This window comes from Oncorhynchus gorbuscha, unplaced genomic scaffold, assembly GCF_021184085.1.
Source record: "Oncorhynchus gorbuscha isolate QuinsamMale2020 ecotype Even-year unplaced genomic scaffold, OgorEven_v1.0 Un_scaffold_3796, whole genome shotgun sequence".
Classification (NCBI taxonomy): Eukaryota; Metazoa; Chordata; class Actinopteri; order Salmoniformes; family Salmonidae; genus Oncorhynchus; species Oncorhynchus gorbuscha.
Genome location: NW_025747958.1, coordinates 557 through 15,000, shown reverse-complemented (window position 1 = coordinate 15,000; position 14,444 = coordinate 557). Strand labels below are relative to the sequence as shown.

The 14,444-nt window shown below is 36.3% G+C and overlaps 1 protein-coding gene across 1 annotated transcript in view; it reads right to left on the bottom strand.

Annotated features, from left to right (window-relative positions):
* LOC124028124 (kelch-like protein 5) overlaps positions 1-6,368 on the bottom strand; it is a 20,180-nt gene extending 13,812 nt beyond the window's left edge. Inside the window, 5 exon segments of the mRNA XM_046340276.1 lie at positions 3,774-3,849; positions 4,817-4,926; positions 4,928-4,989; positions 5,778-5,827; positions 6,203-6,368. Coding sequence (XP_046196232.1) covers positions 3,774-3,849; positions 4,817-4,926; positions 4,928-4,989; positions 5,778-5,827; positions 6,203-6,317 — 413 coding nt within the window. The 5' untranslated portion in view covers positions 6,318-6,368.
* Between the last annotated feature and the right edge of the window lie 8,076 nt (positions 6,369-14,444).

The window sequence follows — 14,444 nt, the reverse complement described above, 5'->3', positions numbered from 1 at the left end:
GAGAGGGAGACAGCGAGAGAGAGCGAGAGCGAGAGAGAGAGGGAGACAGCGAGAGAGAGAGGGAGACAGCGAGAGAGAGAGGAGACAGCGAGAGAGAGAGGAGACAGAGAGAGACAGGAGACAGCGAGAGAGAGAGAGACAGCGAGAGAGGGAGACAGCGAGAGAGAGAGGGAGACAGCGAGAGGGAGACAGCGAGAGAGAGAGGGAGACAGCGAGAGAGGGAGACAGCGAGAGAGAGAGGGAGACAGCGAGAGAGAGAGAGACAGCGAGAGAGAGAGGGAGACAGCGAGAGAGAGAGGGAGACAGCGAGAGAGAGAGCGAGAGAGGGAGACAGCGAGAGAGAGACAGCGAGGGGAGACAGCGAGAGAGAGAGGGAGAGAGAGACAGCGAGAGGGAGACAGCGAGAGAGACAGCGAGAGACAGCGAGAGAGAGACAGCGAGAGAGCGAGAGAGGAGAGAGAGACAGCGAGACAGAGCGAGAGGGAGACAGCGAGAGAGAGACAGCGAGAGGGAGACAGCGAGAGAGAGAGGGAGACAGCGAGAGAGAGAGGGAGACAGCGAGAGAGAGAGGGAGACAGCGAGAGAGAGACAGCGAGAGAGAGAGGGAGACAGCGAGAGAGAGGGAGACAGCGAGAGAGAGGGAGACAGCGAGAGAGAGAGGGAGACAGCGAGAGAGAGGGAGACAGCGAGAGAGAGAGGAGACAGCGAGAGAGAGGGAGACAGCGAGAGAGAGAGAGACAGCGAGAGAGAGAGGGAGACAGCGAGAGAGGGAGACAGCGAGAGAGAGGGAGACAGCGAGAGAGGGAGACAGCGAGAGAGAGAGGGAGACAGCGAGAGAGAGAGGGAGACAGCGAGAGAGAGAGGGAGACAGCGAGAGAGAGAGGGAGACAGCGAGAGAGAGAGGGAGACAGCGAGAGAGAGACAGCGAGGGAGACAGCGAGAGACAGCGAGAGGGAGAGACAGCGAGAGAGAGGGAGACAGCGAGAGAGAGAGGGAGACAGCGAGAGAGAGAGGGAGACAGCGAGAGAGAGACAGCGAGAGAGAGAGGGAGACAGCGAGAGAGAGACAGCGAGAGAGAGAGGGAGACAGCGAGAGAGAGAGGGAGACAGCGAGAGAGAGAGGGAGACAGCGAGAGAGAGAGGGAGACAGCGAGAGAGAGAGGGAGACAGCGAGAGAGAGAGGGAGACAGCGAGAGAGAGAGGGAGACAGCGAGAGAGAGAGGGAGACAGCGAGAGAGAGGGAGACAGCGAGAGAGAGAGGGAGACAGCGAGAGAGAGGGAGACAGCGAGAGAGAGAGGGAGACAGCGAGAGAGAGAGGGAGACAGCGAGAGAGAGAGGGAGAGCGAGAGAGAGGGGAGACAGCGAGAGAGAGAGGGAGACAGCGAGAGAGAGGGAGACAGCGAGAGAGAGGGAGACAGCGAGAGAGAGGGAGACAGCGAGAGAGAGGGAGACAGCGAGAGAGAGGGAGACAGCGAGAGAGAGGGAGACAGCGAGAGAGAGGGAGACAGCGAGAGAGAGGGAGACAGCGAGAGAGAGGGAGACAGCGAGAGAGAGGGAGACAGCGAGAGAGAGGGAGACAGCGAGAGAGAGGGAGACAGCGACAGCGAGAGAGAGGGAGGGAGAGACAGCGAGAGAGAGGGAGGGAGAGACAGCGAGAGACAGCGAGAGAGAGACAGCGAGAGACAGCGAGAGAGAGACAGCGAGAGACAGCGAGAGAGAGACAGCGAGAGACAGCGAGAGAGAGACAGCGAGAGACAGCGAGAGAGAGGGAGGGAGAGACAGCGAGAGAGAGGGAGGGGAGAGACAGCGAGAGAGAGGGAGGGAGAGACAGCGAGAGAGAGGGAGGGAGAGACAGCGAGAGAGAGGGAGGGAGAGACAGCGAGAGAGAGGGAGGGAGAGACAGCGAGAGAGAGGGAGGGAGAGACAGCGAGAGAGAGGGAGGGAGAGACAGCGAGAGAGAGGGAGGGAGAGACAGCGAGAGAGAGACAGGGAGGGAGAGACAGCGAGAGAGAGGGAGGGAGAGACAGCGAGAGAGAGGGAGGGAGAGACAGCGAGAGAGAGGGAGGGAGAGACAGCGAGAGAGAGGGAGGGAGAGACAGCGAGAGAGAGGGAGGGAGAGACAGCGAGAGAGAGGGAGGGAGAGACAGCGAGAGAGAGGGAGGGAGAGACAGCGAGAGAGAGGAGGGAGAGACAGCGAGAGAGAGGGAGGGAGAGACAGCGAGAGAGAGGGAGGGAGAGACAGCGAGAGAGAGGGAGGGAGAGACAGCGAGAGAGAGGGAGGGAGAGACAGCGAGAGAGAGGGAGGGAGAGACAGCGAGAGAGGGAGGGAGAGACAGCGAGAGAGAGGGAGGGAGAGACAGCGAGAGAGAGGGAGGGAGAGACAGCGAGAGAGAGGGAGGGAGAGACAGCGAGAGAGAGGGAGGGAGAGACAGCGAGAGAGAGGGAGGGAGAGACAGCGAGAGAGAGGGAGGAGAGACAGCGAGAGAGAGGGAGGGAGAGACAGCGAGAGAGAGGGAGGGAGAGACAGCGAGAGAGAGAGGGGAGGGAGAGACAGCGAGAGAGAGGGAGGGAGAGACAGCGAGAGAGAGGGAGGGAGAGACAGCGAGAGAGAGGGAGGGAGAGACAGCGAGAGAGAGGGAGGGAGAGACAGCGAGAGAGAGGGAGGGAGAGACAGCGAGAGAGAGGGAGGGAGAGACAGCGAGAGAGAGGGAGGGGAGAGACAGCGAGAGAGAGGGAGGGAGAGACAGCGAGAGAGAGGGAGGGAGAGACAGCGAGAGAGAGGGAGGGAGAGACAGCGAGAGAGAGGGAGGGAGAGACAGCGAGAGAGAGGGAGGGAGAGACAGCGAGAGAGAGGGAGGGAGAGACAGCGAGAGAGAGGGAGGGAGAGACAGCGAGAGAGAGGGAGGGAGAGACAGCGAGAGAGAGGGAGGGAGAGACAGCGAGAGAGAGACAGCGAGAGACAGCGAGGGAGAGACAGCGAGAGAGAGACAGCGAGAGAGAGACAGCGAGAGAGAGACAGCGAGAGAGAGACAGCGAGAGAGAGACAGCGAGAGAGAGACAGCGAGAGAGAGGGAGAGACAGCGAGAGAGAGGGAGAGACAGCGAGAGAGAGAGAGACAGCGAGAGAGACAGCGAGAGAGAGGGAGAGACAGCGAGAGGGAGAGACAGGGAGAGACAGCGAGAGAGAGGGAGAGACAGCGAGAGAGGGGGAGAGACAGCGAGAGAGAGGGAGAGACAGCGAGAGAGAGAGAGAGAGAGAGGGAGAGACAGCGAGAGAGAGGGAGAGACAGCGAGAGAGGGAGAGACAGCGAGAGAGAGGGAGAGACAGCGAGAGAGAGGGAGAGACAGCGAGAGAGAGGGAGAGACAGCGAGAGAGAGGGAGAGACAGCGAGAGAGAGGGAGAGACAGCGAGAGAGAGGGAGAGACAGCGAGAGAGAGGGAGAGACAGCGAGAGAGAGGGAGAGACAGCGAGAGAGAGGGAGAGACAGCGAGAGAGAGGAGAGACAGCGAGAGAGAGGGAGAGACAGCGAGAGAGAGGGAGAGACAGCGAGAGAGAGGGAGAGACAGCGAGAGAGAGGGAGAGACAGCGAGAGAGAGGGAGAGACAGCGAGAGAGAGGAGAGACAGCGAGAGAGAGGGAGAGACAGCGAGAGAGAGGGAGAGACAGCGAGAGAGAGGGAGAGACAGCGAGAGAGAGGGAGAGACAGCGAGAGAGAGGGAGAGACAGCGACATATGACCAGACCTGTAAAGTGATATAAACAGGGTCTGACTCACCTCTCTACAGTGCTGAGGTAGCTCCACCCATCATGCCCTCCTACTGCATACATTGGACCCTCAAGTACTGTCACACCTATAGATATCACAGTATATATTAACACCTATAGATATCACAGTATATATTAACACCTATAGATATCACAGTATATATTAACACCTATAGATATCACAGTATATATTAAAACCTATAGATATTACAGTATATATTAACACCTATAGATATTATATATTAACACCTATAGATATTATATATTAACACCTATAGATATTATATATTAACACCTATAGATATTATATATTAACACCCATAGATATTATATATTAACACCCATAGATATTATATATTAACACCTATAGATATCACAGTATATATTAACACCTATAGATATCACAGTATATATTAACACCTATAGATATCATATATTAACACCTATAGATATTATATATTAACACCTATAGATATTATATATTAACACCTATAGATATTATATATTAACACCTATAGATATTACAGTATATATTAACACCTATAGATATTATATATTAACACCTATAGATATCACAGTATATATTAACACCTATAGATATTATATATTAACACCTATAGATATCACAGTATATATTAACACCTATAGATATTACAGTATATATTAACACCTATAGATATCACAGTATATATTAACACCTATAGATATCACAGTATGTATTAACACCTATAGATATCACAGTATGTATTAACACCAATAGATATTATATATTAACACCTATAGATATTACAGTATATATTAACACCTATAGATATCACAGTATATATTAACACCTATAGATATTACATATTAACACCTATAGATATTACATATTAACACCTATAGATATGATATATTAACACCTATAGATATGATATATTAACACCTATAGATATTACAGTATATATTAACACCTATAGATATCACAGTATATATTAACACCTATAGATATTATATATTAACACCTATAGATATCACAGTATGTACCAGACAACCCGTACTGTCTGTTCTCACCCAGCCCGTGTCTGTGTGTGGACATGGGCGTCATGACGCTCCAGCTGCCACCGTCCGGGTCGTAACACTCCACGGTGTTGAGGGTCTTCAGTCCATCCCGACCCCGACCACGAGACGCGTCGATCCAGCACACACACCCCGAACTGGAGTCTGCGCCCGCTCAACACCGCCACCTGGAAAGCTTTGGGTCTTTAATCTCACCTTCTAGTTTTGGTTAAAACAAATGGACTTTCATTTGTTGGGGGGGGAAATGTGTTTCATATAAGGTATAAATATAGAATAATATAGAATATAAATATAAGGTTTAAATATATAATAATATAGAATATAAATATAAGGTTTAAATATATAATAATATAGAATATAAATATAAGGTTTAAATATATAATAATATAGAATATAAATATAAGGTTTAAATATATAATATAAATATAAGGTTCAAATATATAATATAAATATAAGGTTCAAATATATAATATAAATATAAGGTTCAAATATATAATATAAATATAAGGTTCAAATATATAATATAAATATAAGGTTTAAATATATAATAATATAGAATATAAATATAAGGTTTAAATATATATTAATATAGAATATAAGGTTTAAATATATAATAATATAGAATATAAGGTTTAAATATATAATAATATAATATAAGGTTTAAATATATAATAATATAAATATACGGTTTAAATATATAAATATAAGGTTTAAATATATAATAATATATAATATAAGGTTTAAATATATAATAATATATCATATAAATATAAGGTTTAAATATACAATCATATATAATATAATACAAATATAAAGTTTAAAAATATAATCATATATAATATAAATATAAGGTTTCATTTATTGGGGGGGAAATGTGTTAAATATATATAACATAAAATATATAATTTAATATAAATACAAGGTTTAATATATAATATACGGTTGATTTGTTTACCTGGCTCCACGCATCCCGACGCAGGCAGTACTGCTCTATACTGGTGGCTCCTGACACACACACACACACACACACACACACACACACACACACACACACACACACACACACACACACACACACACACACACACACACACACACACACACACACACACACACACACACACACACACACACACACACACACACGAGGCTAACCTTTGGTAGCGTCCATACCCATTACAGTGAACATCAGAAGCTAACCTATGGTAGCGTCCGTACCCATTATAGTGAACACCAGAGGCTAACCTTTGGTAGCGTCCATACCCATTACAGTGAACACCAGAGGCTAACCTTTGCTAGCGTCCATACCCATTACAGTGAACATCAGAGGCTAACCTTTGGTAGCGTCCGTACCCATTACAGTGAACATCAGAGGCTAACCTTTGCTAGCGTCCATTCCCCCAACAGCGAACATGGCTCCTACAGTAGATTTACGAGGTCTGGTTCTGGGGCTCTGCAGCAGGGGGCGCCGATGAGGTAGGAGATGGTACTTCATACCTGAACAATACAATCAATACATTCATCACTCCACAGATCAATACACTCATCTATATATATTCATCTATACGTCAATCAATACATTCATCAATACATTCATCAATACATTGACCATTACATTCATAACATTCATCAATACGTTCATCAATACGTTCATCAATACGTTCATCAATACATTCATCAATACATTCATCAATACATTCATCAATACATTCATCAATACATGCATCATTACATTCATCAATACATCCATTACATTCATCATTATGTTCATTACATTCATCAATACATTCATCAATACATGCATCATTACATTCATCATTACATTCATCAATATATTCATCAATACATTCATCAATACATTCATAACATTCATCAATACATTCATCAATACATTCATCATTACATTCATCATTACATTCATCAATAAATCCATCATTACATCCATTGCATTCATCAATACATTCATCAATACATTCATCAATACATTCATCATTACATTCATCAATAAATCCATCATTACATCCATTACATTCATCAATACATTCATTACATTCATCAATACATTCATTACATTCATCAATACATTCATTAATACATTCATAACATTCATCAATACATCCATTACATTCATCATTACATCCATTACATTCATTACATTCATCAATACATTCATTACATTCATCAATACATTCATAACATTCATCAATACATTCATCATTACATCCATTACATTCATCCATACATTGACCATTACATTCATTAGATTCATCAATACATTCATCATTACATTCATCAATACATTCATCACATTCATCAATACATCCATCAATACATCCATTACATTCATCCATACATTCATCCATACATTCATCATTACATTCATCATTACGTTCATCATTACATTCATCAATACATTCATCATTACATTCATCAATACATTCATCAATACATTCATCAATACATTCATCAATACATTCATCAATACATCCATCAATACATCCATCAATACATCCATTACATTCATCATTATGTTCATTACATTCATCAATACATCCATCAATACATTCATCAATACATCCATTACATTCATCAATACATCCATCAATACATCCATTACATTCATCATTACATTCATCATTACATCCATTGCATTCATCAATACATTCATCAATACATTGACCATTACATTCATTACATTCATCAATACATTCATCAATACATTCATAACATTCATCCATACATTCATCATTACATTCATCATTACGTTCATCATTACATTCATCCATACATTCATCATTACATTCATCATTACGTTCATCATTACATTCATCAATACATTCATCATTACATTCATCAATACATTCATCAATACATTCATCAATACATTCATCAATACATTCATCAATACATTCATCAATACATTCATCAATACATCCATCAATACATCCATCAATACATCCATTACATTCATCATTATGTTCATTACATTCATCAATACATCCATCAATACATTCATCAATACATCCATCAATACATCCATTACATTCATCAATACATCCATTACATTCATCAATACATCCATCAATACATCCATTACATTCATCATTACATTCATCATTACATCCATTGCATTCATCAATACATTGACCATTACATTCATTACATTCATCAATACATTCATCAATACATTCATAACATTCATCCATACATTCATCATTACATTCATCATTACATTCATTACATTCATCCATACATTCATCATTACATTCATCATTACATTCATCATTACATTCATCATTACATTCATCATTACATTCATCAATACATTCATCAATACATTCATCATTACATCCATCATTACATCCATCAATACATCCATCAATACATTCATCAATACATCCATTACATTCATCATTATGTTCATTACATTCATCAATACATCCATTACATTCATCATTATGTTCATTACATTCATCAATACATTCATCAATACATCCATTACATTCATCAATACATCCATTACATTCATCATTACATTCATCAATACATTCATCAATACATCCATTACATTCATCAATACATCCATTACATTCATCCATACATTCAATACATTCATCATTACATTTATCAATACATTAATCAATACATCCATTACATGCATCAATACATTAATCAATACATTCATCAATACATCCATCATTACATCCATCATTACATTCATCAATACATTCATCAATACATCCATCATTACATCCATCAATACATTCATCAATACATTAGTTACATTCATCAATACATTCATCAATACATTAGTTACATTCATCAATACATTCATCAATACATTCATTCATCCATACATTCATCAATACATTCATCAATACATTCATCAATACATCCATTACATTCATCAATACATCCATAACATTCATCAATACATTCATTACATTCATCAATACATTCATTCATCAATACATTCATTACATTCATCAATACATTCATTACATTCATCAATACATTCATCATTACATTCATCAATACATTCATCATTACATTCATCAATACTTCCATCATTACATCCATACATTCATCAATACATTGACCATTACATTCATCAATACATCCATCATTACATCCATTACATTCATCAATACATCCATCATTACATCCATTACATTCATCAATACATTCATTACATTCATCATTACATTCATCAATACATTCATCAATACATTCATCAATACATTCATCAATACATTCATTACATCAATACATTCATCAATACATTCATCAATACATTCATCAATACATTCATCAATACATTCATTACATTCATCATTACATTCATCATTACATTCATCAATACATTCATCATTACATTCATCAATACATTCATCAATACATTCATCATTACATCCATTACATTCATCATTACATTCATCAATACATCCATTACATTCATCAATACATTCATTACATCCATCAATACATTCATTACATCCATCATTACATCCATTACATCCATCATTACATCCATTACATTCATTACATCCATTACATTCATCCATACATTCATCCATACATTCATCAATACATTCATTCATCATTACATTTATCAATACATTAATCAATACATCCATTACATTCATCAATACATTAATCAATACATTCATCAATACATCCATCATTACATTCATCAATACATTCATCATTGCATTCATCAATACATTCATCAATACATTCATCAATACATTAGTTACATTCATCAATACATTCATCAATACATTAGTTACATTCATCAATATATTCATCAATACATTAGTTACATTCATCAATACATTCATCAATACATTCATCAATACATTCATTCATCCATACATTCATCAATACATTCATCAATACATCAATAACATTCATCAATACATTCATACATTCATTACATTCATCAATACATTCATCATTACATTCATCAATACATCCATTACATTCATCAATACATCCATTACATTCATCAATACATTCATCAATACATTCATCATTACATTCATCAATACATTCATTACATTCATCAATACATTCATTACATTCATCAATACATTCATCAATACATTCATTACATTCATCAATACATTCATCATTACATTCATCAATACATTCATCATTACATTCATCAATACTTCCATCATTACATCCATACATTCATCAATACATTGACCATTACATTCATCAATACATCCATCATTACATCCATTACATTCATCAATACATCCATCATTACATCCATTACATTCATCAATACATTCATTACATTCATCATTACATTCATCAATACATTCATCAATACATTCATCAATACATTCATCAATACATTCATCAATACATTCATTACATTCATCATTACATTCATCATTACATTCATCATTACATTCATCAATACATTCATTACGTTCATCAATACATTCATTACATTCATCAATACATTCATCACATCCATCATTACATCCATTACATTCATCAATACATTCATTACATCCATCATTACATCCATTACATTCATCAATACATTCATTACATCCATCATTACATTCATCATTACATTCATCAATACATTCATCAATACATTCATCATTACATTCATCAATACATTCATCAATACATTCATCAATACATTCATCATTACATTCATCAATACATTCATCAATACATTCATCAATACATTCATCATTACATTCATTACATTCATCATTACATTCATCAATACATTCATTACATCCATCATTACATCCATTACATTCATCAATACATTCATTACATCCATCATTACATCCATTACATTCATCAATACATTCATTACATCCATCATTACATCCATTACATTCATCAATACATTCATTACATCCATCATTACATCCATTACATTCATCAATACATTCATTACATCCATCATTACATCCATTACATTCATCAATACATTCATTAATACATTCATCAATACATTCATCATTACATTCATCAATACATTCATCATTACATTCAATACATTCATCAATACATTCATCATTACATTCATCAATACATTCATCATTACATTCAATACATTCATCAATACAATCATTACATTCATCATTACATTCATCAATACATTCATCAATACATTCATCATTACATTCATCATTACATTCATTACATCCATCATTACATCCATTACATTCATCAATACATCCATCAATACATCCATCAATACATCCATCAATACATTCATCAATACATTCATCATTACATTCATCAATACATTCATTACATCCATCAATACATTCATAACATTCATCAATACATCCATCATTACATCCATTCATAACATTCATCAATACATCCATCATTACATCCATTACATTCATCAATACATTCATCAATACATTCATCAATACATTCATTACATTCATCAATACATTCATTACATTCATTACATCTATCATTACATCCATTACATTCATCAATACATCCATTACATTCATCAATACATTCATCAATACATCCATTACATTCATCAATACATTCATCAATACATCCATCAATACATTCATCAATACATCCATTACATTCATCAATACATCCATTACATTCATCAATACATCCATTACATTCATCAATACATCCATTACATTCATCAATACATTCATCAATACATCCATTACATTCATCAATACATCCATTACATTCATCAATACATCCATTACATTCATCAATACATCCATTACATTCATCAATACATCCATTACATTCATCAATACATTCATTACATTCATCAATACATTCATCAATACATCCATCAATACATTCATCAATACATTCATCATTACATTCAATACATTCATCAATACAATCATTACATTCATCATTACATTCATCAATACATTCATCAATACATCCATCATTACATCCATCATTACATCCATCATTACATCCATTACATTCATCAATACATCCATCAATACATTCATCAATACATTCATTACATTCATCAATACATTCATTACATTCATCAATACATTCATAACATTCATCAATACATTCATAACATTCATCAATACATCCATCAATACATTCATCAATACATCCATCAATACATTCATTACATCCATCATTACATCCATTACATTCATCAATACATCCATCAATACATTCATCAATACATTCATTACATTCATCAATACATTCATTACATTCATCAATACATTCATTACATTCATCAATACATTCATAACATTCATCAATACATTCATAACATTCATCAATACATCCATCAATACATTCATTACATCCATCAATACATCCATTACATTCATCAATACATCCATCAATACATCCATCAATACATTCATCAATACATCCATCAATACATTCATCAATACATCCATTACATTCATCAATACATCCATTACATTCATCAATACATCCATTACATTCATCAATACATCCATTACATTCATCAATACATCCATTACATTCATCAATACATCCATTACATTCATCAATACATTCATTACATTCATCAATACATTCATTACATTCATCAATACATTCATTACATTCATCAATACATTCATCAATACATCCATCAATACATCCATTACATTCATCAATACATCCATTGCATTCATCATTAAATTCATCAATACATTCATCAATACATTCATCAATACATCCATTACATTCATCAATACATCCATCAATACATCCATTGCATTCATCAATACATTCATCAATACATTCATCAATACATTCATCAATACATTCATCATTACATTCATCAATACATTCATCATTACATTCATCAATACATTCATCAATACATTCATCAATACATTCATCAATACATTCATCAATACATCCATTACATTCATCAATACATCCATTACATTCATCAATACATTCATCAATACATTCATTGCATTCATCATTACATTCATCAATACATTCATCAATACATTCATCAATACATCCATTACATTCATCAATACATTCATTACATTCATCAATACATTCATTACATTCATCAATACATTCATCAATACATTCATTACATTCATCAATACATTCATCATTACATTCATCAATACATTCATCATTACATTCATCAATACTTCCATCATTACATCCATACATTCATCAATACATTGACCATTACATTCATCAATACATCCATCATTACATCCATTACATTCATCAATACATCCATCATTACATCCATTACATTCATCAATACATTCATTACATTCATCATTACATTCATCAATACATTCATCAATACATTCATCAATACATTCATCAATACATTCATCAATACATTCATTACATTCATCATTACATTCATCATTACATTCATCATTACATTCATCAATACATTCATTACGTTCATCAATACATTCATTACATTCATCAATACATTCATCACATCCATCATTACATCCATTACATTCATCAATACATTCATTACATCCATCATTACATCCATTACATTCATCAATACATTCATTACATCCATCATTACATTCATCATTACATTCATCAATACATTCATCAATACATTCATCATTACATTCATCAATACATTCATCAATACATTCATCAATACATTCATCATTACATTCATCAATACATTCATCAATACATTCATCAATACATTCATCATTACATTCATTACATTCATCATTACATTCATCATTACATTCATCACATACATTCATTACATTCATTACATCCATCATTACATCCATTACATTCATCAATACATTCATTACATCATCCATCATTACATCCATTACATTCATCAATACATTCATTACATCCATCATTCATCCATTACATTCATCAATACATTCATTACATCCATCATTACATCCATTACATTCATCAATACATTCATTAATACATCCATCATTACATCCATTACATTCATCAATACATTCATTATTACATTCAATACATTACATTCATCATTCATCATTCATCAATACATTCATCATTACATTCAATACATTCATCATCATTACATTCATCAATACATTCATCAATACATTCATCATTACATTCAATACATTCATCAATCCATCAACATCCATTACATTCATCAATACATTCATCAATACATCCATCAATACATTCATCGTTACATTCATCATTTCATTCATTACATCCATCAATACATTCATTACATTCATCAATACATCCATCAATACATCCATCAATACATCCATCATTACATTCATCAATACATTCATCAATACATTCATCAATACATTCATTACATCCATCAATACATTCATAACATTCATCAATACATCCATCATTCACATCCATTCATAACATTCATCAATACATCCATCATTACATCCATTACATTCATCAATACATTCATCAATACATTCATCAATACATTCATTACATTCATCAATACATTCATCAATACATCCATTACATCTATCAATACATCCATTACATTCATCAATACATCCATTACATTCATCAATACATTCATCAATACATCCATTACATTCATCAATACATTCATCAATACATCCATCAATACATTCATCAATACATCCATTACATTCATCAATACATC